The sequence below is a fragment of the Peromyscus maniculatus genome, chromosome 17 (assembly GCF_049852395.1).
Source record: "Peromyscus maniculatus bairdii isolate BWxNUB_F1_BW_parent chromosome 17, HU_Pman_BW_mat_3.1, whole genome shotgun sequence".
Lineage (NCBI taxonomy): Eukaryota > Metazoa > Chordata > Mammalia > Rodentia > Cricetidae > Peromyscus > Peromyscus maniculatus.
Window position 1 is genome coordinate 6,849,682 of NC_134868.1, and position 27,405 is coordinate 6,877,086.

The following is a 27,405-nucleotide window of genomic DNA, read 5'->3' on the forward strand; positions in this document are numbered from 1 at the left end:
TGCCTTTAATGTTTGAGGTGAGCTTGGTTTATATAGTGAGAGTCTACCTCAAAATAAATGAATAAATGAATGAATGAATAAATAATACATTTTACTGTTTATAAACAATGCCCTGATAATAGTAGATAACTCAAGCTATCCAGATGTATCTATAGAAAAAGAAAAAGAAAATTAGTTGTAATTTCTGGAGTTAAAACTGATAATCTTCTTGAGGCATTTCCATTTTTTGCTTTATTCTGAGTATGTGCATCATACGGTATACATTATTTTATGTTGTGTTTTACTGTGCTTAGCATTATATTATGAACATTTCCCCACATCATTAAAACCATTTGCAAATATGTTTTTAAATGAATAGTATTTAATCTTAAGACTATACCATAATTTATTTAGTCAGTTCATTGTTGTTGGAGGTTTAGGATATTCCAAGTTTTTCACTTTGAGGCAAAACACTGTAATGTGATGACTACTGAGTATTAGTAGCTATATAAACTTTGACCTGCATCTCTGATTATTGCCCTCATCCACTGTCCTAAAGTGGAGTGTGAATCAAAGGCTTGATTCTCTCTTGTAAAGGTAGTATCAGTTTACATCTCCACATCACACAGTAGCAGATGGAAAGAAACTTCTATACCTTTACTGTGTTACTTTTTCATTTCTTTACAGACAGTCTCACTGTGGCAGCCAGTCTAGTTTTGAACTTATATGCATCCTCCAAGTGCTTCTATTAGCACACCTAGCTTTAAAATGATGCTTGAAAGGCCTGACTTTGGTATAGCCACTAAAAGTCTAGATTGTCTTAAAGAGGTTGTGGACTCATAGGTGTGATTGGTCCTTAGGAAATATGTAATCCTACTTTGTGTTCCCCCAGTGAGAAAGCAGAGCTATAAAAGTTAATTGACTCACTCAGGACCTTGTAGATAGTAATTTGCAGAACCACGATTAGAGACTTGACTCTTTCCTTGTCCAATATGTTTTCTGGATTTTGATCCTCACTTAAGACACAGTACTTGGCCAGCTTTGAATCATAAGTGACAAAGCCTGTGACCTAACATTCCCCCTGCCACAGTGTGCCCACTGCTTAATGTAACAGTGATATATTCATCATCTGACTGACAGTGTCTCTGTTCCCGGATTTCCAGAAATCTCCTTCTGATTAATTCTGATTAAGTCTGACTTGAGTTATGGGTTGGTGAATTGTGGATAGAGTACCTTGATGGTCTGTGTCATGTGTTCACATTCATGGCCCTGGACTGGGATGCTCGGAAATTGGCGGTTTAAGTCAAATCACGTACAGTGAGAATGAGAGAGAGATGGTTTTAGGAAGAGGCCAGAGGAAAGATGCTTGGCAGGCAGAAACAACAGATGTCTGTGGCAGATGAGATGGGGCTGGCCAGAGGAAGCATATGCCTTAGAGACAAAAGGCGTGTGGAGGGAAGAAGTTAGCATATGAACAACCAGCTGAGAGGTGTGTGGCCTGAGTAGGTAGGATGGGATGTAAAAGTGGAGACTGGCCTGGAAAAGTAAGTGAGGTTAGATCATGAAGGATCTTACTTAGGTGTTTAGATCTTAAACAGTGAAAGCGGGTAGTTACAGGTGGAATTTTAGCAGGTTAGCTTTTTAGCAGTCTGGAGAATGTTGGAGAAGGCAGGGAAGGAACCAGGGAAATCTCTTAGGGGCCTGTAGGTGAGAGATGGTTTGGACTCTCAAGGTCGTAGTAGTTGAGATGCAGAAGTAGAAAGACAAATGAGACACCCTGATGTAGATGAACAGAGCTTGACCGTCAGATGGGGTGTTATGAGCAGACACCCTGATGTTGATGATCAGAGCTTGACGGTCAGATGGGGTGTTATGAGCAGAATGACGTAGATGCCTGGCTTGATTCACAGACCTCATGGGCCTGCCATTCTTGTGTTAGTTACTTTTTGTGTTGCTGTGACCCACATACTTGGTAGAAACTACTTAAGGGAGGAAACAATTCATTTTGGTTCTCAGTGTCACAGGGTCACAACCCATCAAGGCAGAGAAGGCAAAGCCGGACATTTCTGTGTATAGCACCCAGAATGTGCAGTCCAGTCTGGTTCACATGGTGTTAACACAGGAGACAGAGAGAGCAGTGGGAACTGGAGACCAGTTTAGCTATCGAAGGCCTGCCCCTGCTCATCATCTTTGGTCAGGTGGGTGTTGCCTCCTAAAGACCCCACAATGTGCCAAAACATCGCCATCTGTTTGTTGGATATTGTTTTGTGGTGCTAAATGCCTCACACCTAGATTATAAGATTAGAATAAATATTAGCCACATTCCTATCCATCACTGATTCTAGATGCGCTCATTAAGGCACATAGTAGGCTTATGACTTGGTTAGTCATAAATTTAGGTGGGTAGTTGATCCGAAGGCTCACAGCCTTGAGAGGAAACATAAAGGAGCAAAAGACCTCTTTGTTAGAGTGATTTTTTTTTTAAACAGGAGGAATTGGACAGAGGCAGACCTAAAGAGACTCTTCACAGAAGCCATACCACAGCTATCTGGGCTTCTCTTGTGTAGGCCTCTGTTTATGTGGCACTCTTGTGGTATGCTTGGTCCTGGTTTGGTCTCAGGTTGAAAGCCCCACCCCTGTGAAAATGGCAAACTCCCTTCTACAAACTGGCACTATCTGAATACACAAACATATGTGTGGGTATCATTTTTCTATAGTTATTGAAAAGTGATGATTAAGAGAATTTTAGAAATCAAAGTTTTTGTGTATCCCTTTGAAGGCATATTAGAGCACTTACTTCTGTTTCCTAGGTTTCTAAGGAAAATGTCTCAATGCTTTGCCATCTTTTCAACTCCCCCCCCCCAATAAATCAAGACCTGTTTTGACATGCTTTCTTCTGGAAAACTGGCTTTCATTTGCATGTCTGGAAGTAGATCTTTGGAAGGACTTGGCATGGGGGCAGGGTGAACAGTCTTGAGTTGGGTAATTAGCCACAATCATGTGGAAAGGAAGCAATGATTAATCTAATTAGGTAAGCCATTTTATAATTGTTATGGTGGACCCCTGGGTAATGGCCTAGAAATACCTCCTTTCCTAGTTGATTTGATTGATGAAAAGCAGGTTTCACATGTGCAGATTTATTTATTTTTCAAAGTAGAGATTTATTTGCCTGTTTTTTTAAAATCTGTTTCTTAGATAACAGAGAGGCAGACATGTCTCGATAGTTTTGGGATAGGCTTTTCCTCCTCTTGTTTCAATACACTGGTTCAGTGGAGCCCCTGGAAACAGGTACCTTCCGTCTTTGCAAAGAATCTCGGTGCTATATTTGGATAGTTCAGAAGCACGTTTACTAGTGACAGCCTTTTCTGGCCATTTCTAGACAACCAAATTGTTCGCATTTGTCTTTAGCATTTCTTGGTACTTACTGTGTGTCAGGTACTATTAGATGCAAAGGATTGAAAGATAATCTAGCAAGTTTCATTTCGACAGCTGCAGCCTGATGCTTGGTACATGGTAGGTACTGTATCAGTATTTGTTGAAAGACTGCATCCTTGTGCAGGTCTTATACAAGATGTCAGACCACTGAGAGTTCATAGGTGTCAGTACCCTGTTCTGTTTGGAAAACACTGGTCTGTTGTGATTCTTGGTAAAGTCACCATGCTCCAGTGTAGGCCTCACAGACATCGTGGTATCCTTGTGGCCCCATTATCACGGTGGGCACAATAGTGTGGGGCTCAGAAGTGAGCTGACTTCCTTCTTCATTTCCTTCCTCACTCATGTCTTTGCTCACCCTACCACATTTGAGTTTTCTCTAAAGGTTACTTGTCTGTCTGTCTGTCTATCTACTTGATTCTTACGTTGCAAATGGATGCATTGGGCTGACTAGCCCCATTCTTTAGGGCATTCGGCAATATGTGAAGCATCCCACCTTTTCAGAAACAGCATCAGTCACCATAGCTGCTAGCTTTGCATGTGGGGTGTAGCACATTCAAATGCTTGTGTGACTGATTTGGCAGACACTGACTGCTTTGTTCCTGTGTGGCCATGCTTGCTTACCTCAGGGGGCGTCAGTAAGAAAGTGTAGTGAGACAGAGACTCTGGTGGACCTTTCTGGAGCTCCTGATTACTGTACTAATATTTCTGATAGAAAACCAAAGATAACAGTGTCAACCACTGTAGGATTATTTGGGGGGAATAAATGAGCTAATTATCTTAAATTTAGTGTTATCTAAATGAAGTACTCAGTGGTTCATGGTAGAAATGAAATAAAATAGACAGAAACAAATTACTAAGCACCCAAGTGTGGGGTTCATTTCAGGCGCCTTTGGAAACTTTATAATTGAAGTTCTAATTGTAGTAATCCTTACCTAGCCATTAATGTAGTTTTTCCAAGACCTCCAATGTTAACCTAATTTCAGTTACTTTCTGTGTGAAAGTATCATAAGAGTTTCTTTTAAAAATAAACTTCCTGGGTTCAGTATCAGCCCACAACAATTTATCCAAAATAAATGGATTTTATTGCATCATTATGCAGCAAGTCCATTGCTATGCTACCATGTATTTAATGGTTTAGAAACTTTACAAAAAGCTCAACTCTTAGTTTGTATATATTTATTTTGATATGGAGTCATATTATGTTGTTTAGTTGCCTTCAGTTCCTAGGCTCAAGCTATCTTTCTACCCTAGACTCCTAAAAAACTGGAAATATAGGAATGTGGCAAGGTGCTGGGCTGACTCTATTTTTAAATAGCATATTTGGTGGTAAAATGAAGCAAGCTATTGATAGCAAAGCTTAATAATATAATTTTAACAGTGATACTAATTTATAGTTAAGTGTTCATTCAGATCATACTATTTAAGAAATAGTTGATTGGCTCTGGTAAAATGAAATACATTGTTATAATACTTTAATATTTTGGGAGAAAAAACTTCAAAGCTTATTTTTTTACTGTTTTATGGAATATTAATAGACTATTATTAGAGTAATACTTTCAGATAATATGGAATTGGCACTTCATTTAAAAACTGAAAATTGTTTCCTCAAATGATCAAATAAATAGTTTCCTTAGATATTTTTTCTTGTTTTTTAATTGGGCAGTACAGGGGATTTAAAACTGTACTACTGTGGTGGTTGTTTTCTGGCAGCTTGACTCAAACCTTGGCATACATGAGAATGTGGGAAAGAGGAATGTTATTGAGAATGTCACCAAAGATAGACCTGTAGGCAAGTCTGTGGAGGTCTTGGTATTGCCTTGATTGATGACTGATGTGTAAAAGCATGATTTATTTAATACTGGAATGAATGTCTCAGTCCTATAAAGCTGTAATAAAAGTTAACAGCAAAATACTAAAACTTTTTTTCTTGGAAAGAAGTATGCAATTAACTATATCAAAGCTATGACGTCTATTTTTTTTTGTGTGTGTGAAAAGTACTATTGATGCTATTGATCCAAATGGCAAACATTTTCTTGTTAAATGGGAATGTGCTTGTCTAAGCTAAAATGCACCCGATTTCATATAAGAGCTACTTGTAATGAGTAGAGGGTGCTGTAGAATTAAGCTCTAGGGAAGATACTTTGCTTTCAGTTATACTGTATGAAAATCAAAACATGAACACAGATTGGATATACTTCTTGGCAGTAGATATTTGGGAAGCATTAAGTGAGAAATTAAAAATGGCTTTATGCTGCCTCCCTACGGTGTCCTAATGGTTCTCATATTCAGTGATTTCATTTGGACTTTGTAGAAGTACAGAATTTTGAAGCAGGAAAAAGATCTGAGAATCCCTTTTAGCCAATCATCTTGCAGATGAGAAAAGGACCCGTGGTTAGGCAGGGATGGGGGTGAATGATGGGTTTCATTCAGATAGAAGGATATAGACATTACAGTTGTTATGGCTTTCCTTCTTGGAGGAGTGGCTTGTTGCTGCCTAGTCCTGTAGCTCTGGCCTCTTGCTCCTTGGGGTACTAACATTGATGGGAAGAGAAAAATGAGGGAGGGAAGGAAAGAGGAAAGAGACAGACAGTAAGAGAGAACAGAGAGGCTGGTAAAGTCAAAAGGTGGTCTGCTTTGCTTCCCCTAGAAAGTGGTCCCAGTAATGCAGTGATCTGAACAGTTTCTGGTGCATCTATGAAGCCTGGCCATGGTGGAGACAAGGGGCATCCTATTCTTGCCATTCCCTGCTCATTCCTAACCCATCTTGAGGTTGCTGTTTCTGTGTCTAGGTTTGTTGACTACTGTTTTCTCTCTCTTTCTTTTCTTCTCTCTCTCTCTCTCTCTCTCTCTCTCTCTCTCTCTCTCTCTCTCTCTCTGTCTCTTCTCTCTCCCTCCCTCCCTCCGTCTCTTTCTTTCTTTCTTTCTTTCTTTCTTTCTTTCTTTCTTTCTTTCTTTCTTTCTTTCTTTCTTTCTTTCTTTCTTTCTTTCTTTCTTTCTTTCTTTTTTTTGGTTTTTTTGAGACAGGGTTTCTCTGTGTACTTTTGCGCGTTTCCTGGAACTCACTTTGTAGACCAGACTGGCCTCGAACTTTCGAACTCACAGAGATCCACATGCCTCTGCCTCCCAAGTGCTGGGATTAAAGGCGTGTGCTCCACCACCGTCCGGCGACTATCATTTTCTAACCAGTACATGTAGCTGCCTCATGCCATGCCAGGGAGAGAAAAGTAAGCTCAAATACTATGCATGGTTGACTGTCAAGTTTCATAGTTTTCAAACCTTAGCAACAGGACCCCCCCCTTTCCTTTCTACTTTTATATCTCCCTCCAATTCCAGATCGCTCTGCTTATTCAGCGCTTGACATTTTAAGAGAGGTTACACTAGAAACTCATGGAGCAGATCGAATGCATTAGTTATTCCTTGCCAGTTCACTCAGTCTTTTATTGATTTGTTGCTGCGAAACTTGTTGAAACCCAGCAACATGTGGGCATGGCTGCTGCTGCAACCTTGCTCACAGTGCCCTCTGGACTTGTAGCTGACTTCAGCCATAAGCTGTGTTCCCAGTTTTTACTCCTAGAGAACTTACCTGGTCTCCATTCTGAGTTTGAAATCTTAGCATACTTCCCTGAGTCAAGTAGGAACTGACCTAAAGGAAATGGCAAGTTAGCTACTGGTTAGCTTTTACTGGTCACTTACTTTTACTTCGAGGCTCATCTATCTCTGGGTTTCCCATTGATAGTCTATTTGGCCTCTTCCTTTATTGGCTTCTATGGTTGGAAGTAAACTCTTAGCTAAAATTTCATTAGATAAGCAGTACATATTCTAGAAAAATCAGAAAATAAGGATAAGAGAAAGCAATGTAAATTATCTATAATTTATCTGCCAGAGAAACCACTAAATACTATTTTGTGCACATCTGAACATTTTACATGTTTATTCATGTAGTGTTAAATGACTTTCATAAAAAAACGAGTCCATAATGTGTGTGGTGCTTTGAATTAGTGTTTCTCACTTGATGCATTTTATACATCTGTTATATAAAATAGAATTTTGTTTTTTTTTGAAAGACAAATCTTTGTGTTTCAGTCTTTTCAAATAAAGCTAAGTATAAGGAAAAATTTTAAAAAGGTCCATTATCTTCCTACTCAGGTTAACATATTAAAATGATTAGCAATCGAACAAGTAACTAACTGGTTGCATGGTGTGTACTAAAGGCTGTTTATTTTCATTGCCTTCTTTACATCCCAGAGAAGCTGTAAGAAGTGGATGTTATCATTAATCCTGCTATATTGGGGCTAAGTGTTTAAATATATCCCCAAACACAGTTGTACCCAGACTAGGATTCAGATTACTTGGCTCCTAAGGCTATTTGTTTTTAAGATACAATATCATACCTTTAGGGTTTTAACATGAAAACAACCAGTCAACCTTGATGGCAGTTTTAGAATATGTTATCTATTCATCTGTGCCAAAACAAAAGGGATCATACACAGTTTCCAATATCTTTAAAGGGTGGCACATGCCTTTAATCCCAGAACTCAGGAGGTGAGGCAGGTGGATCTCTAATGAGTTTGAGGCCAGCCTGGTCTGCAGAGTGAGTTCCAGGACAGGCACCAAAGCTACACTGAGAAACCCTGTCTTGAAAAACCACACACAAAAAAAGAATTTAGTTAAATACTCAGTACTCCCAACACATATACACATAGCATAATAAACTTAAGAGATCTTTATCAACATACATAGAGCTATCTCATAATAACTATATAGATATTGATTATTGGTTTGGCTTAATTTTTGAATTCAGTGTTGGCAGACAGTTTCATTGTGTACAGATATTTTCAATGATAAACACCAGTATTCTTGTAGTACTAGTTTGTATTGAATGATAAGTTTAACTATTACATAGTAAAATTAGTCATTTCTTGTGAGTGGACCTTATATTGTATGAGAAATTTATGTAGTCTTTAAAATATCCTTATGAACCATGTACTGCTATTGTCTCTGTTACACTTGAACAAAATAAAGCTGGAGAGATTCAGCAGGTCTTCTTTCACCATATGGTATGTGAAGTCCAAGATTTGAACCCAACGTTCCTGGAGATTTGCTCTCAACGACTCATATGTATATGACAAACGTCAAGGGAATAAGTAGCCATTGTTCCAGTGCTGAAGATGAGGCGGTCCTGACAGTCCTCATGGCTGCATACACTTGCACTGTGAGACCGTAAAAGTGCCTCTTTCAAGCTAAACCTTAGATGGAACAACCATTAAGAAGTTAAAAAGTGGTATGCTGCATTAATTTGTACATTGAATGATGGGTACGGTTGAATAGTGCATGCTTACTGATCATTTCTGTTACTTTTCCTGCAAATTCCTTCAGTCATTTTCTGTGGTATAACAATTCCACAGACTGGGTAATCTGTAAACAACAAAAGTTTGTTTGGCATCTGGCTCTGGAGCCTGGCAAGCCCATACATGGCACAAGGCCTTCATGCTGAGTTATGACATGGCAGAAGGCAAACAAGCATGCCTAAGACAGATATCACACTGAACTCTCACCTTTATTTAGTGACCCTGGCCATAACTGCACTCACCCATACACGACGCATAGCCCTCGTGACCTAAGCACCAGTTAAAGGCTCTTCCTCTTGTTATTGTCACATGACAGTTGAATTTCAGCATGAGTTTTGGAGGAGACAGATTCAAACCGTAGCTATACTTCTATTCATTTTTTTGGATAGTTTGTTTTAAAAATGATTTAAAATAGATTTATTCATTTTATGTATATGTGTGAGTGTCTGTCTGTCTGTATCACATGTGTGCTAATGTCTTCAGAGACCAGAAGAATGTGTCTAGTTCATTGGAACTAGAGTGACATGTAGTTGTAAATTGCCTGGTATGAGTGCTGGAAACTGGACCTGGGTACTTTGTAAGAGCAGCAAGAATTCTTTAACCACTGAACCATCTCTCTAGCCCTTTTAAATGATTTTTATGAACTCTTTAAAATAAAGAAAAATTTTCATATGCATTGCAAATATTTTTCCAGCATAAGCATTTTTAATTTTAATTGTTGATTTTCCATTACATTAATAGTGGGACTTTTACTTCCAGCTTTTCATTATAATATTCAGTAATTCCACTTATTGTTTTCTTAAGAAACTTCCTGGACATATAAATAGTAGAAGGAAGTAGATATGCATTTTATGCCTCTAATTAGTGGACTATAAGAAACTTGATCCACAGGGTATGATCTAATACCCATTTCCCAATAATATCCATGATATTATTCATTATTTAGAAAATCTTGACCAAACTGTATTTCTTTGAGTATGCATTAAGATTGAAATATTTTTTGATATGTTTATTTGTAGTTAATATTTCTTTTGTTTTGAATTTGCTGTTTGTGCTTTAAGGAGGATTTTCACTTTATGTACAAGTATACACTGATCTAGTAGTAGAATGAACGCACCTAGCTTCCTATCAGTGATGATATTTGATTAAAAGGTGTTGGACGTGTTTATGGAAAGAAATGAATGTTTATTAGCTTGCTTTGATATTAGCTTAGTGCTTCTTATCTGGTTTAATCTGTGGTTCAATATTAGAGAGGAAATACAGGAGTCTGGAATGGGTCATATGACTGGTGGTTATGCATATCAGTAATAGCCTGTACCCTTCCTGACTAACCTTGTACCACGCCTTTCTTCCCTTCCACCACATAGTCTTCTGCTCCTCAGTCATCCCTTGTTTAAGGTCATTCGTTCATGCTGGCTAGTGGTGGTGCAAGACTTTAATCTCAGCACTGGGGAGGCAGAGGCAGGCAGATCTGTATCAGTTGGAGGCCAGCCTGGTCTACAGAGAGAGTTCTAGGACAGTGAAGGCTACACAGAGAAACCCTGTCTCGAAAAACTAAAAAACAAAAAACAAAACAAACAAAAAACTGAAAAAAAAAAAAGTAATTCATTAACTTGCTGCTAGGTTGAAATGGAGGCTATATTCTGGCAAATAGTGTAATGTGATGTGGAATACTTGAGAAATTTGCTCTTCTTTTATTTTATTTTTCTACTTATTCCAGTAGGTGTCTTAATGCATCAGAGATGGAAAACATGGTCAGGCAAAGACCCTTCTCAGAATAGCAGTGACCCCTGGCTCCTCCCACCCTCACCCCCCACTTCCACACCCTGTGCTTCATTTGAAAGCTTTGCTTGCTGCCTGTCCCCTGCAGACCTCAGCACTTCAGGGAGAGAAGTTTCTGTTGGCCTGTTCTCCTCACCTGTCCCTTTTTCTTCATCCCCTGGAGCTTGGAACACTGCTTTCTCTAGTAGCCTAACACCATGGCAACAGGCCATGGTCACTGCTTTCCTTGCAGTCAAGGGAAAAAGACTTCTTACTTTCTTTTCTCTGAAGCCTTTTGTTTGCAGTTAGCACTGTGATCCACCCTTTCCTCCAGTAAAAAACAAGGAAGTACTGGTCTGCACTTAACAACTGCAGGACCTGCTGGGTGTCATAACTATGTGGCTTTCTGCTCTTTTGTCCTCCTTTAAACCAAACTGTCCCTTGACCACTGTTGCTCAAGTAGTACCCATTGCATCCTCTGCCCCTTCTTTCTTTCTTTCTTTCTTTCTTTCTTTCTTTCTTTCTTTCTTTCTTTCTTTCTTTCTTTCTTTCTTTCTTTCTTTCTTTCTTTCTCTCTCTCTCTTTCTCTTTCTTTCTTTCTTTCTTTCTTTCTCTTTTTCTTTCTTTCTCTTTCTTTCTTTCTTTCTTTCTTTCTTTCTTTCTTTCTTTCTTTCTTTCTTTCTTTCTTTCTTTCTTTCTTTCTTTCTTTCTTTCTTCTTTTTCCTTGACATGTTCTGTATTTGAGTCTATCTGGAGTTTGATTGTTCTCAGTCTAGAATGTAGTGTCTTGATGAGTGAGATTCCCTTTTTGCCCACTGCTGTTTGTGTTCCCTTGGCCATAAGTATTTGTCAGATGGCCACAGGACTTGGTGACAGAAACCTTGATTTTGTTTCGTAGTAATTTCTCTCCTTGGATTGCTTCCCCTCTTGAAAGAAAAACATAGATTACATTTGCCCTTCACTTGGAAGTATACTCAAATCCAGGACATTTTGAAGTCTGTCAGTTCCAGGCCCCAGGCCAAGAGTGCAGTAGGAGTAGGTTATAGTTCACACAATAGAACTGAGGGTTTCCCATGTGAAGTCACTTGACTGTGGTCTGAATCTTGGTGCTTTTGTGTTTCTAGTCACCATGGCTTTAAAGGAGCTTTTGGAGCCTCTTTCTTCATTTACACCATCCACCTCCTTGACTTTCCATGCAGCTTAATTCCGACAGCATAGAGAAGCAATGGATAGATAAGGAAAAGAGCCAACGGTGTGAATGTGATTGTTAGTGTTTTAATTTTCTTCCGATTTCCCATTGGTAAATGGAGTTATTTTCTTAATTATGTTGCAGGCTGTTGAATATAATACGAGCTGGGTGAGATGCCTATGGAGTTTGACTACTTAGGAACATGTCTCACTGCTGCATATCAGTGTGACCCTGAGCAAGAGCCAGCCTCTAGATAAGGACAGTAGTAAATGTTCACACTACTCGTTTCTACCCTAAAGTAATGTTTTGGCCCACAGTTTCTCAATAACATATAGTTGCTGAAAGTTTGTTAGTTTCTCTCTCCTCTAGCTCTGCTATCCTGCTGTGTCCACTCCTGCCTTATAGAACAGTAGAGAAATATCAGCTTCAGTTTTAGATGCAGCCCTTCGTATACTTAAGATTAGGTTCTATGATGAACTCAATTGCCTCTCCCTAAAATTTGTTACATTGAAATCATAACCAATTATATCAGTGGTTCCCAACCTATGGGTCGTGACCCCTTTGGAGGGGGTGTCGAACAACCCTTTCTCAGAGGTCACCTAAGACCATTGGAAAACACAAATATTTACATTACAAGTCATAACAGTAGCAAAATTACAATTATGAAGTAGCAACAAAAATATTTTTTATGGTTGGGGGGTCACCAAAGGGTTGCAGCATTAGGAAGGTGGAGGACCAGTACACTGTATGATGACTGTACTTGAAGATAATTAAGGTTAAATGTAATTATAAGAGTGGGGCCCATAGTCCACCAGTGTGTTCTTGTACGATGAGATAGAAGGAGTGTGAATGCATAAAGGGAAGGTCATGTGAGAGCACAGCAGTCATGAGAGAGCCAGGGAGAGGGCTCTGTCTGCAAGCCAAGGAGAGTGCCCTCACTAGAAACAAGCCCTGGAGGCCCCCTTGATCTGGACTTGCAACCCTTAGAACTGTGGGGAAAGTGCCTACTGATCAGGTACCTTCCAAAGGCCTTATCTCATGGCCTATCATCACATTGGGGTTGGGATTTCACCATAAGAATTTTAGGCAACCTAAACATTTAGTCCCCTGAACGGTGTTCTTAGCCATTGCCTTCTCCTGTATCTTCAATGGCAGGGATCCCCACAGTTTATTTTGTATCTTGTCACATTATTGGGTTCACTCAAATCTTCAGAGGGATTATGTGTATCAAATTAAAATCTGTTTAATTTCTACTCCTTGGTTATGTCTCTGCTCTTTTGAGTAACAAAATGTGTGTTCTTACCGAACATGACAGTTTCGGATATCCTTCTCTCCCCTGTTGTTTTCAACATTACAGAACTATTTTATTCAGTATCGTTAGGACAGTTAATACCACTTGGTTTTTAAAAGCCCAGACTGGAAAGGTAAATCAATCTGTAAGAACGTAAGTAAAGTAGGAGCCTAATTAACACCGAGACACATTTTTTTTTTGTTCTTTTTGGTGAATATCTATCATTAGATCATTTTTAAAGTGGAAATAGATCGCAGAAATAGACTCTCCATTTTTTTTATATTTGAATCAGTAAAATCCATCGCTCTCTTTTCTGTTCAGTATGATACAGCCTTTCCTATCAATGTTATCCTATTGCACGTTTATCTTAACTCTTGATAGTATTACACAGACTAGAAGAGATCCTTCAAATGAATCCTATCTTCCAATCCTATAGTGGCAGAAAGTTTATCATTTTTTTTTCTTTTTTGTGCCAGTCTCCTGTCCCATCTACTCAAAGGATGGGAGGTGAGCTTACCTCCCTGTACACAGCCAGTGGCTGTGACTCCCTTGTCACCTCTGCTCATCAGATTGGGCATGTCAGCTGAGCACAGCCAATCTGGTCAACTCAGTCATTTTCTCAGGTGATTGGTTCTAAGGACCTGTCTGTGATGGACCAGTATCTAGATGATGGTATTAGAGTTCAGAGCGATGAACTTGGAGGTGACATTCTGTTAGAGTGAAGTATCATTGTGTGGCGGCACCTGGGCTGTGTTGTGTTCTGTTTAGTCCGAGCCTGAGTCTGGGATCCCCTCTCTCTGCAGACAATGAGCTACTTTAAATTTCACGAGCAGAAAACTGGGCCAGTTTCTTGCCTTTGACCAGGAACCTCAAAGGTACAAGTTTATTTGACAATTTCCAAGTCATCCACTAGGACACTGGTGTTCATTCATTGCCGCCTACACACATGTAAGGTCTGCATGTTCTTGTTAAGGAATGTCCTCCCTTGGGTGGATAACTGCTGTTTATGTGTAGTTGGAAATGATCTCTTCTCATCCTTAACTGTTTAACTTTCAGAGGACTGCTTGGAAGAATTTTTTACCCTTTCCAAGTAGGTACTGACTGTTAAGAGAAGGCAGGCAGGCAGGGGACATGCCGGAATGCTGGCTGGTAGAACACAGGACATGTTTTAAAGGACTAATTAGTAATCCTGCAGCTTGTACACAGTTCAATTGCAAATGTCACAAGAAAGGTTGGTTTGCCAGTGGTCAGGTAGTTATTTGGGGGAAATGAGGTGGGTTTTCTTTGTTTCCTTTTGCTACCTACCATACACTTCTCACTTCAAAAGGCCATATAGTTAATAAATAATCTACTGTAAGTTATTTTAAAATAGGGATTCTAGATGACTAGCTTGTGGTGGTGACTGTTTGAATGAGAACATTGCATTTAGATATTTATAGTCTGTTCTAAAAACAATGTTTACAGTTTCCATATAGTGTTTATTGTCTAGTAAAACTTTTCTCAGCACCAGACTATTTTGCTGAGTCATAATGGACTTGGGAGGAATTTCCTGAGCTGGAAATCTTATTGGGTGAACTAGGGGGTGACTGTTACTGAGGTCAGGGGCTCCCAATAACCCAGAAGCAGTGTGCAGTTTTGTATTGGTGTGTACAAGTAAGCTCCCGCACACCTCTCAAAGGGTCAGTGAGTTAGTTCCTTCTTAGGGATATAGGATCCCCAAACAAGGGAGAGCAGGAAGGTGTTCTGTGTTTGGCAGTTTCAGGAGCAGTAGGAACATGGGCATAGGTTTCTGATTTATTCCTAAGTCTGGAACTGCTGTGAAGAGGGGGGATTTAATGTCTTGGGTGCCCAAGGCTGTTTGGTGAGTTCTTTAAAAGTGTGTGGTTGAGTTTGGTGGTTGGTCTTTTTATTTCTCCTCCTCCTCTTCCTTCTCCTCTTCCTCTTCTTCTTCTTTCCCTCTTCTTCCCGTCCTCCTCCTCGTCCTCCTTCCCTCTTTCTTCATCTTCTTGTTTTATTGGGAAGAGTTTCACTATGTAACCCTGGCTTTTTTTTTTAACTTGCTCTGTAGACCAGGCTGAACCCAAACTCATCACCCTTCTGCCCCTGCCATCTGGTGTTTTAGACTTAGATATTTCTCTAGCTTCTTGTCAATCATCTTTGTTGTTGGAAGTAATTATTCTTATATCTTGGAGGGTTTACTTGTAAGTGCCTTCCGTACCTCCTCTTAATTTTGAACTTGCACAAATAATTCTTAGAAAAATCCTTGTGTTTGCACCATCAGCTGATTTCCCTCATAATCTGCATATTACGTTTATGCACTTCCAACTCTATACCTAACTTGATTGATCATTTCTTTTATGGTTGATTTTAAAAAGAAGTTCATGTCCATTTGACACTTCATTTCAAAATACATTTTAAAATAAAGTCAATTTGTGTGTGTGTCTGTGTGTGTGTCTCTGTGTGTGTGTGTCTGTGTGTGTGTGTGGTGTGTGGTGTGTGTCTGTGTGTGTGTGTCTCTGTGTGTGTGTGTGTGTCTGTGTGTGTGTGTGTGGTGTGTGGTGTGTGTCTGTGTGTGTGTGTCTCTGTGTGTGTGTGTGTCTGTGTGTGTGTGTGTGGTGTGTGGTGTGTGTCTCTGTGTGTGTGTGTGTGTGTGTCTGTCTGTGTCTGTGTGTGTGTGTAGGTTATAGGTCAGACGGTGTTGGGCATCTTCTTTGATCTCTTCCACATGAACTTTTGAAACATGGTTTCTCACTGAACCTGGGGCTCATGGACTTGGTTAGGCAGGCTGGCCACTGAGTCCCAGGGATTGCCTATCTATTTATTCCTAGAGTTAGGATTACCGATGTGTGGGGAGGCTTTTATGTACATGGCTTCCAGAATCTGAGGTCAGGTCCTCATGCTTGTGTGGCAAACACTTTATTAACTAAGCCGTTTCTCTCGTAGCCCCTAAAATGAGATTTTAAATGACCATCTGTTCAAACTGAGTGCCAAGAAAACCTTCCTATTGGTCAACGACCAACGGGTCCCTCTTTGGCCTCCTGCCTAGTAATACTGAGAACTCTAAGAGACCAATGTTTTAGAAGCACAGTTGTAGGCCTACATGGTTTCCTGAAGTCTAGGGAGGTTTTGAGTTCCCTATTATTGTGACGGGTGCCTGAGGGAAACAAACTAAAAGGAGGGAAGCTTGATTTTGGCTCACAACTTACAGAGCTTTAGTCCATGGGAGGCTGACTCCATGTTTCTGGGTCTTTAGCAAAGCACAAACTCACAGTAGAAGGGTGTGTCAGAGGAAGCTTGTTCACCTCTGGGAAACACACACACACACACACACACACACACACACACACACACACACACACACACACAGAGAGAGAGAGAGAGAGAGAGAGAGAGAGAGAGAGAGAGAGAGAGAGACTCCTGTGACTAGTTTTTTCATCTTTTTAATTTTCTCCCTCAGTTATGGACCCACATGTCAGTTGTCTCTGGAGACATGCTCATAGACACATGGAAGAGTGTGCCTTACTAATCTTTGAGGTATCTCTCAATCTAGTCAGGCTGACAGTCAAAATTAACCATCATAGGAAGTGCACATTTTAAAAAAATTACTTTGACAGCCTAGTATCGACTGTGAAGACTGGGAAGTGGAATGGCGATATAGTGTGTAGCTGCTTTTCTGAGAATCCACCTCATCTTAGAGGCATTTCCTTTAAAGTGTTCCAGTGTATTCCAGTTTACCGAGATGCCTGTCAACTCTTTGCCTAACTATAGGCTTGAGTGCTGGCAGTTAATACTGGGAAAAGTTATGCAGCCCATTTTCCATCTTATAAAGGGGGATTAAAATGCTTGCTGCCTACTCCTTTCATTGGGTGTTGTAAGGATTAATGAGATCATGCTAGTAATGTGCCTTAAACTCAATGGAAGGAGTAGGTATGGGGAACCCCAGGTGTTACATTGCTATTTAACTCTTGGCTTTTACTCTGCTATTAAGTTTCCATTTATTTTGTTCACATGTTGCTTTGGACAATAAAGCAAAAAGCTATATTAAGCTTGAGGCCCATCTAGTGGGAGTGATAATATTCATGTGTCAGAATGGAGGAGTGAGTCTAGTCACATGTTTTAACTTCCATCCACTGCAAAAATCACATAAGCCTGAACCATGAAAGTGGGGCTGGACACTTTTTCTGTGGTTCACAGGGTCTTCTTTGTCTACTCAGTTCTTTAATAATCTATAAGTGTTTATACTTTAAATGGAGTAGTAAATTGTCATCTTGGTAACTTAATGTGTGTACATTCTCACCAGAGGGTATGATGCATGCTGTCATGTGCACTGATGTGTTGGGATTTGAGAGGAAAAGGCTGGCTGGCAAGCTTGTGGTTTCTTTGTGAAGGGTCCCATGGGGCTGCTGGTTCCTGAAGGACACAGCCCTCTCTCCATAGGTAGAGCTTTCCCTGATTCCATTTGGAGAGGCTTCTTTTACCCTTTAGTGTTAACGTGTTCATATATTTTCAGGTAGTATAAACTGGCGTGCATAACTGAGTGTATTATTCATCTTCATGCTCCAATCAAATACTGGAGGCAGACAACTTATAAAGAGGCAGTATTTATATGCTTGACAGTTTTCGAGTTTGGCTAGGGAAGCATATGTTGGCACTTCATGGTGGGGACAGATGTAGTAGCAAAATGGTCACATCTTGAACTGAAACTGAGAGAGAAAAGATGGGTAAGCTTCCATAATTCCTTCCCAAGCCCCTCAACTTTTTTGTTTGTTTAGAAAGAAAAAGTTTTATTCAGAATGAACCTTAATACAATAAAAAGACCACTCCCATCTAAGAAATCTACAAACGTCTCAAAATCAGGCAGAAAAGGAATTCCAATTATAGCATAAAATAGAATCTTTTGATGGAGACTTGCATACTTGGGGAAAATACCAGCCCCTTTTTCCTACACTAACAAGAAAAGTTCTCGGTGTGCCCAGTCAATTCTCAGGAAAAGCTATTGAGGAAACCAGTTCTTTGGTTGTTCGTTGGTTCATTTGTTTGCTTGGTCATTGCTCATACTTGACAAGGTCATAAAAGAAAGCAATAGATCTGCTGTTGGGTAGAGACAAAGGGTAAGAGTGACGGCTATGAACATTTGATCAGTTCCCTTGTTGGTTAATGATACAGAGTCTTGTGAACATCATCAGTACTGGAGTAAGAGTCACTTTGAGGGTCATACTGAAATGACCCCCATGTGCTTCTAACGCTGGGGTATCAGCTTTGTAGCTTGTGGAGGCGATTCTGTCAGATTGACACGTGCAGGATCTTAGTGACAAGACACGTAAGATGGATGTGTCTAGTACTAACATTACAAGAGTAGCTATTAAAAAGTGAACACAGGATTAGAACCAAGGTCTGTAGCCAGAGGGTTGCTAATTGAAATTCTTAGAGTCTGAGCCACAAGTATTCAGACTGAGGAGGGAGAACATAGACAAAGCTTCCAGTTCACAATCCCTTTTAAGGATACATTCTTATACCCTACAGGACCCCTCTCTCCACATGGCCTACCTCCTAAACATCCTACCCCTTCCCAATAGGGCCCAAGCCTGTAACACATGTAACACAGCCTCTGAATTGTAGCACTGGCTCTGAGTTTAAAAGTCATATTCCCAAGTGTTCAGAAAGATATTTATGAATGACCTATGAATGAAGCCATTGTGATAGATAACAGCAAAGTTTAAAATAATGTTGATATTCAGGATGGCAGTTGGGGTGGGGAGGAGGAAATTAGATGGAAGAAAAATAATTCTGAACTTTTTTTTTATTCCAGAGAAAGAGAATGCCTAATTGTTAACATATTCTAAGCAACGAGTTGGGGAGTTAGGCACATTTAAAAATAGCAATTTAACATGAATGAGCTTTTATATGAGCTGCGCTTCAATGAAGAATAAAGTAGTCATGGAAATTGTATTTTAGTAGTCTATTTTAAACATTGGATTTTTAACTAACATTTGAGATTTGTGAAAGAAAATGAAAAAGTCTAACCTAAAAGCAGCACAAGAGATTAAAAATCTGGATAAGGGTGTATACCCTGTGAAGCAATCTTGGTTACCTTATTTAAATGTTATGCTTTCTTTGAGTTTTAAAATAAGTAAAAGGGGTTATAAAAGAGAAACCACTAATTTGTAATGAGTTGAGAATCCATGTAAATGCAGGAGTCTTTTGTGCCTCTTAGCAGAAAAGTAATTCAAAGCCTCTCAGGACATTTTAACAGCTTTGGAGATCAAGGGAGGCCTTGCCTAGGGAAGTCAAGAATAGCCCAGGAGGTAACTCTTCAAGGAAGTAATCATTGCTTGTTCTGAGAACTGATTCTGAGGCAACTCAGTCTTTGAAATTAAAACAACAACAACAAAAGGCCAAAAACCAATAAGGGTTTTGGATTGTAAGGAAGTTTGTGTGGGCAAATAAAGAATAATAAACTAGAATCAGGGACTATTTTAATTAATCTGTCTTGTCTAAATATGTAGAAATATATGTTGCCTGCTTAAAATATTTCTTTCCTTTGCACCTGAGGAGTTACTGCACCTATGGGGGATACATTAGGTGGGAAATAATTTACCCAAACCAGGTGCCATCTGCCACAGAGTGGTAGTGAGCAGGGGGCATGGTGTGGAATATAAATAAATGTAGAGAGCAGCCAGTGAAGAAACATATTATCAAGTTAGGGTTTCCACATGCACACATATACAAGTACATGTGCACTCCTCATCACACATCTGCCCTGTACACATATGGATATGCCACACACATGCAAGGAAAAGAGAAAATTCTTAATACCATTTTAAACTTTTGTAATATTAGTAATTCATTTTTTATACTAGAAACCCCTTGACCATTCATTTCTTCAATTTCTCATTTCTTGTCCCCCCTCCTCAGCCATAATTATAGCTCCTTAAATTGTCTTTATCAGTTAATCTAGAACTCTGATTAGGAATGAATTAAGATATGTTAATCAGAATATAAAATGTCTTTCTATCTTCGTTTATCTTTTCTGTCACTGGTGTGGATTGAACCTGGGGCCTCTTGGATGCTGGACAACCACCCTTTCGTTGTGTGCATTTCTGGTCCCATCTCCTGTTCCTAGTGAGACAATCCCGTGAGCTTTGTCCCCAAGCATACTGACTATAGCACCACTTAGAGTCCTCACCAACTTTCTTCTTTCCTTATTTATTTTAGTTGTTTGGTCTTTGTGAGGCCATTTCCCATTATTCTATGACTTTGGCTTTAATTTGTGACTGACATTCAAAGAGCCCTTTTTCAGATCACCTTTTAAGTAGCTTTCTCTGTTGCTGCTTCTCTTTGATCTTGTCCTTGCTGCGTATTTCTTGAATCCTAGTCAGATATGACAATGATTTTAATAACCATAATCTAAAGGTTAACCTTGAGAAAGCACCTCTTGGTCATGCTTTTCCTTTCCCATTACAATTCCTTCTTACCTACCTAGGACCACACTCCACAGGCTGACATTGATAGTTTCAAAACTCAAGTAGTAACTGAACAACATCTTTGTTGAGCATTCATCTGAGGGCTGAATGCTCCAAGAGAGTGACCTAAGATCATGGGACTTACTGTCTACTTCATCTTGATAGGGGGACCATTTACTGAATGAGAGACATTCTCCCAAATGTCAAGTGAAAGAGGAGCAGCAGTGTTGTTATGTGTGCATCCCAAGGGATGGGCAAACTCCTAAATGTTGTCTACAGGGATGGAGTTTGTAAGTTAGTGTTGGGCCTTGAAAAGAGGTAACTAGCTGTGGCACACACACACACACACACACACACACACACACACACACACACACACCTGTAATCCTAGCACCTCTGCTACACAGTGGGTTCAAGGCTAACATGGGTTACATTGCAAGATTTTTGTTTTTGGTTTTTTGAGACAGGGTTTCTCTATGTAGCTTTGGTGCCTGTCTTGGATCTTGCTTTGTAGCCCAGGCTGGCCTCAAACTCACAGAGATCCGCCTGCCTCTACCTCCTGAGTGCTGGGATTAAAGGTGTGTGCCACCACCACCTGGCTCATTGCAAGAGATTGTCTCAAAAAATTTTTAAAAATAAGTGTTATTATTAATGATGAACTCTAGTTTCACTGGTATGATGTTTCTGTAATTAGGACTATAGAGGGAAGGAGAAGGTAGAAAAACAAGGTTGATGTAGTCAGTTCATCACTGAGTCGATGAGTGTGGTTGTGTTAGAATAATGGAAAAATATGAAGAGAAATGGAGAAGGAGGTTGGGGGAGTGATTCAGTAGTAAGTGTTTACCTAGCTTGGTTGAGGCCCTGGGATTGATCCTGGCATTGAAAACAAACTGTCAAGATACAGCAAGTTTAAGCCAGACTATATAGAACTGAAATTTTGATAAAATTTCAAGAAAAGAATTTTGATAGAAAGTCTTTAAAGTTAGCTTCTAATGGACTGTGCCTTTTTATGCCTCGAGACATTGAAAGTGTCATGGCAAAGACTCACTTTTCACAGTCCAGGCCACCTGGATCTTCTGTGATGCTCTCTGAACTCTTCTGCAGTCCACATGGAAGTTGGTGATGTCATAAGCTTCGGAAGCAGCGACTTCCTGCTAGAGAGTCATCTGAGAACTTTGGGAGCTGCTGTGTTCTGGGCCAGTTGGGAGGAAAGGATACTAGCAAAATGCCCGAGATGAGGAATTGAGCTCACCTAACCTAAGTGATTCCTGTCTTTTTTTTTTTATTTTTTTTTTTATTTTTTTTTTTTATTGTAGCTCCCTTCCCAGTTCGTAACACAGAGACTGAAAGATTTCCAGCAATGCTGGCTTCTTCCTGTCAGTCTCCCAACACTGATGGTGATTGGGAGGGACAGAAAGTGATGCCTGACACAGAATTAGCTGCTGGTGATTTGCCTAGGCCCTTTTCTCCTTTGCATTTCCCTGCGTTGAGTTAGGTTTCCACATTTTGAATAACCACCGTTCTTTCCTGTGTGAGTATTTAGTCTGTATCTGAGGTGTGTTCCGATGATACATGCTCCAAGAACTGATAGTCATTACTTACTGAATTTGAATGAGTTAGGCTCAGTGAGTTAGGGAGGGGAATGACTCTTGGTTACCCCTATGTCATTTTAATGAGAAGATCCATAACTGTGCCCTTGGTTGCCATGAAACAATGATAAAACAGCTTCCAGGAGCTTGAGCTATGGTTTCAGCTGAATGTGCAAGAGAAAATAAGGGGCAGGAAGAATAAAACTCTTAATCCATTCGTTTATATCTGCTAATTATCAGTTCTATTATTAACAATATGTATTGTGTGTTTATGTATGTATGTATGTATGTATGTATTATGTATTTGAGATGGAGACCTTGCCAAAATAGCCTCAGAATTTTATATAATTAATTAAAACAGAGCAAATACTAAAATGACAGATATTAAAATGATTGATAATATGACATAATTATTTTTCTTACCTAGTTTTTCTTATGTGCTTAGGTCTCTGTTGTCTAGAAACCTTCCATGAATTCCTTTCATTCAGTTGACTACCATAACCCAAAGCTTATTAGTAATACCTATTTCTTTAGTATCACCATCTATTTATTGTTTGAAATATGCTTCATGGACCGGTAGCATCAATATTGCTAAAAAGTTTGTGAAAATGCAGCCCTAGATACGACCCCAGACCTGCTGAATCAGGACCAGAATTGCAGCAAGATCCTCAAGCATATGGAAACACTCTGGTCTACTTCATTTTTCTTAGCCGTTCTGAGCTAGCCCAGCTGTCATTTTTGGAAGCTGTTCTGTTCTTTTCCAGTGACCTGCCTTTCCTGGGATGATTCTGTTTTCCCAGAAATGCCCTTCTCTAACTTCCTCTCCCTTTCCTTCTCCTTACTCCTTTCGCTTAGTTTGTTAGATGTGTAAAATGTGCTAAGAACTGTGAGTTGGCTTGAGAGTCAACCATATATGAATACAGTTAATGGCCACTGCTGGTCAGACACCCTGGAGAACAGTTTGGAAACATAGAAAGACTTGAGTCTTACATGTATGCTTTCTTTGATTGGAGATTTTCCTAATAGTTGGAAGAGAATGTAAACAAATGTAAAAAGACAGGTCACTGAAACATTACTAACAATAGTAAAAAATTAGTAAGTTGCCCCTATAGCAGAGTTATTTAGTTAAGAAAGTAATATATGGGCCGGGCGGTGGTGGCCCACACCTTTAATCCCAGCACTCGGGAGGCAGAGCCAGGCGGATCTCTGTGAGTTCGAGGCTAGCCTGGGCTACCAAGTGAGTCCCAGGAAAGGCGCAAAGCTACACAGAGAAACCCTGTCTCAAAAAACCAAAAAAGAAAAAAAAAGTAATATATGCATTTAATAATGAAATAAAAATATGTCAAAAGTAAAAGTATTACATATTGTAATGCTATTACAATATACGGTTCCTATATTTCCAGGAAATAAATGTGTAAACTAAGTTGAGATAAATATGTATAAACTAAGTTAATTATGTAAACTATGAAATTTCAAAATAGAAATATAACAATAATACTAACAGCAGCAACTAATTTGATACTTTCAGAAGTCTGTGCTCTGTTCTGTGTCTATCTTTTCTTATTCATAAAAAAGTGTAAAGTCAGATCATTACTTGTAGATGAAGAAATTTAAGCACAGAGAGCATAAGTAACTTATGCCAGGTCACATGGCTCAAAAATGTTTAAATTGCCGGGCGGTGGTGGCACACACCTTTAATCCCAGCACTCGGGAGGCAGAGGCAGGCAGATCTCTGTGAGTTCGAGGCCAGCCTGGACTACCAAGTGAGTCCCAGGAGAGGCGCAAAGCTGCACAGAGAAACCCTGTCTTGAAAAACCAAAAAAAAAAAAAAATGTTTAAATTATGATGTGTTGGCACATTTAAGATAGAGTGCATACACAAAGTTTGCAGGGGATTACTTGTTTCCCATGCGACTAAGACAGTGAGGAAGAACATTCTGGATTATATGTATAATGGTGTGAGAGGTAAGAAGAGATAAGAGGTTCTGGGCATCTGAGGAAGTATGGAACAAAGTAGGGTAGGAAGTTCCAGAGATGAGGAGGGGTCAGAAGTGGATACATGCTGTGACAGTGATTTGAGGATTTCATCTCGGACATAGAAACAGTTAGAAAATTTTAATGTGGAAGAGCCTAGTTTTGAGATTCCCAAGTATGGGACAAAACTTGGAAAAAGATCAGCTCATCTTGACCCCAGTGGTTCAGGTCTGCAATGATGAGGTCACAAATGAGAGCCCCAGAGATGGATGGGAAGAGCATAGTGATCAACTGTGACTGTTGCCAGGTACTAGTCCGGGTAGGATGACATGAAGAGGAATATGGTTGTTCCTGAATTAAAAGATGATATTAGAGAGGTACTACAGTGATAAAATTGACATTCCAGAAGATTGGTTAGAAGCAGAAGTGAGAGAGAAGAGGATATCTAGGGAGACTTCCTGACTGGCTTGCTTGCCTCTGTGTGAATGTTAGTATTCCATAGTAAAATGAGGAGTATACAATAGGCTCCTTGAGAAGTTCTACGTTCCATGGCCTTAGTAACCAATGGTTAAACACTATATGAAAATTATTAAATGGAAAATTCTAGATATAAGGTATTCGTAAGTTTAAATTATGTACTATTTTGAGTGACATGAAAAAGTGTTCTGTTTTAATGTCCCTCCATCCTGCTTGGTATGTGAGTATGATTTTTCACAATGGCTTCTCGGCCAGGATATCTACTCGTGTTTCTTAAAGGGAAGGGAAGTGGTCTGGGCTTCAGAATTAATTTCTTTTTGTGGCTCAGCTATCTCATCCTAGAATGAGTGGAAGTGATGGATATAAATTGTGTTGTTTGGCTCCAAAACCCTTACTGTGATATTACAGACAGGGTCTGCCTCTTTAGCCTGTGTTCCAGAATGAAGGTAGAGTGAGCTGATTTGTAGCCACCTTGTACCTGGAGCACAGCCATAATTGTCCCTCAGCAGTCTCAGTAGCTGAGCAACAAATAAGCACTCCCTGAAAGCCACTAGCATTGGAAGGTTAATTATTACCTGCTGATGCCAGATCTGTGGCAGCTGACCAATACCACTGTCCCCTGCTTAACTCCTCCATTGTCCCCCTGCTCCTGGAGGACCCGTGTTATTCATCTTTCTGTCATCTGTCCAATATAACCTGATGTCATTTGCCAGGTTGATCTAGTTCATTTAATTTGGGATGTATAGAAAGGTTAATTCACTTGTATTAGAGCAGTATCTTCTTGCTGTGTGATCCTTGAGACAGCTTTATTTATCAGAATCATGGAATTTTCTAGAAATCAATTCTTAGATGTCTTTAAGTTTGGGGACTACTAGACTCAAAATGACCTACCAGGATTTTATCATCCCACACTGACTGGTATGAAACAAATGCTTTTGCTTGCATTTTTCCCCTAGACCAGACAACTTTTGTGATATGGGGAGATGGATGGATGGATGGATGGATGGATGGATGGATGGATGGATGGATGGATGGATTGTGGGTGGGTAGATGGATAGATGGATTGTGGGTGGATGGATGGATGGATGGATTGTGGGTGGGTGGATGGATGGATGGATTGTGGGTGGGTGGATGGATGGATGGATTGTGGGTGGGTGGATGGATGGATAGATTGTGGGTGGGTGGATGGATAGAAAGATTGTGGGTGGGTGGATGGATGGATGGATTGTGGGTGGATGGATGGATAGAAGGATTGTGGGTGAGTGGATGGATGGATGGATTGTGGGTGGGTATATGGATAGATGGATTGTGGGTGGGTATATGGATAGATGGATTGTGGGTGGGTGGATGGGTAGATGGATTGTGGGTGGGTATATGGATAGATGGATTGTGGGTGGGTATATGGATAGATGGATTGTGGGTGGGTGGATGGGTAGATGGATTGTGGGTGGGTGGATGGATGGATGGATTGTGGGTGGGTGGATGCATTCATGCCCCGTTCTGTTTGCTTGGTCAGTTACAGGTGAGGACATTGTAGCTGTGTTTGATTGAAGGACCGGATAAGGCAGTCTGCAAGTGTAAAGAATCAGTGCTTGGCTGATACCCTCTCCCTATACTCTGTTCTTGAGGTTTTGCTCTTAGAGGCTAAAGTTTACTTATATAAGTCACACAGGAGCATGCTGAAAATTCAACACCTTACTGGTAAAATCAAGTTTTTCTTTGTACTTCTCCCTGAATCTTGGTCCCTTGTTACCCACTTTAGGATTTTTTTTTTTTAATCCATCCAGTTTCTTTTTTCCCCTCTTCTCTCCCACCACCTGGCCCCCGTCCCTTGTTGAGTCCCAGCCTCAGCCAGAGTCTTATATATAAACGTGAAATAACAAAATCTTTCAAAATTTCCCATGTTAGAGCTCCTGGTGATCTTTTGAGAAAAGAATAAGGTTATAATAGCATAGATTTTTTTTTTTAGTACTATCTACTTTGGTCATTCTGAAAAAAAAAATTGCCTTCTGAATTGTGTTGGCTGGATATTGTGCTTCATATAATAGAATTAGACCCCAATAATGTCACACTCCCTCACAGTTCTAATTCATTTGCTCTTGTCACAAGCTAATTTTGTTCTCATCTCCCTAAAGCACAATTAAGGGTTTGTAATCAGACTCATGTCGGGAGTCTCTGTTCACAAATTAATAGAAGCTATCAATTTCAGGTAGCCACATTTTATTATCATGGTTATCAGTACAGTTTGTAGGCAGTTTTTGCACTTCATGTGTGGATTTCCAGAGTTCACTTGTAATCTAATTATTTGGAGCTCTGCTCTTATTTTCTCTTACACAAGTCGGGTTCCCGGTGTCCATCAGGTAACCGTCAAGAAGACATGGTGAAATACTATGTTCTTTGAACCACATCTTAGGATTGTTATTGTGATAAAACACCATGACCAAAACAACTTGGCAAGGAAAGGGTTTATTTGGATTATGCTTCCATATCCTCACTGAAGGAAGAAGTCAGGGCAGGAGCTCAAACTTGGCAGGAACCTGGAGGAGGAGCTGATGCAGAGGCCATAGAGGGGTGCTGCTTACTGGCTTGCTTCCCATGACTTGCTCAACCTGCTTTCTTACAGATCCCAGGACCACCAGGCTACCCTCCCCCATCAATCACTAATTAAGAAAATGCCCCACAGGCTTGCACACAGCTTGATCTGATAGAAGATTTTTCTTAATTGAGGCTCCCTCCTCTCAAATGACTTCAGCTTGTGTCAAGTTGACATAAAACTATCCACACATCTTCAGTAAAACATGAAGCGTTTTTTTGATCTAAACCTTGGAAGTATAATTTATCACATTGTGTGTGTGTGTGTGTGTGTGTGTGTGTGTGTGTGTGTGTGTGTATAAGTGTTC

General features: G+C 39.9%; 1 protein-coding gene and 1 long non-coding RNA gene across 7 annotated transcripts in view; one reads left to right on the forward strand and one right to left on the reverse strand.

The window, feature by feature from the left end:
• Psd3 (pleckstrin and Sec7 domain containing 3) overlaps positions 1-27,405 on the forward strand; it is a 539,468-nt gene that overhangs the window by 172,812 nt on the left and 339,251 nt on the right. Inside the window, exon 1 of one of the 5 annotated variants that reach the window (XM_076553258.1) lies at positions 24,567-24,642. The exons of the other annotated variants lie outside the window; for them this stretch is intronic. Coding sequence (XP_076409373.1) covers positions 24,622-24,642 — 21 coding nt within the window. The 5' untranslated portion in view covers positions 24,567-24,621. Of the gene's footprint in view, positions 1-24,566; positions 24,643-27,405 lie in introns of those variants that run through there. 5 annotated transcript variants of the gene reach the window in all.
• Positions 71-21,650, reverse strand: LOC121823378 (uncharacterized). Of its 2 annotated transcripts, XR_013045272.1 has the most exons (4): positions 21,515-21,650; positions 20,309-20,374; positions 7,108-7,233; positions 71-149 (listed from the first exon to the last, which is right to left on the reverse strand). It is a non-coding gene; the product is annotated as an uncharacterized LOC121823378 (long non-coding RNA). The 2 variants fall into 2 exon arrangements; XR_006064796.2 differs by lacking the exons at positions 71-149; positions 7,108-7,233 and adding an exon at positions 17,589-17,706.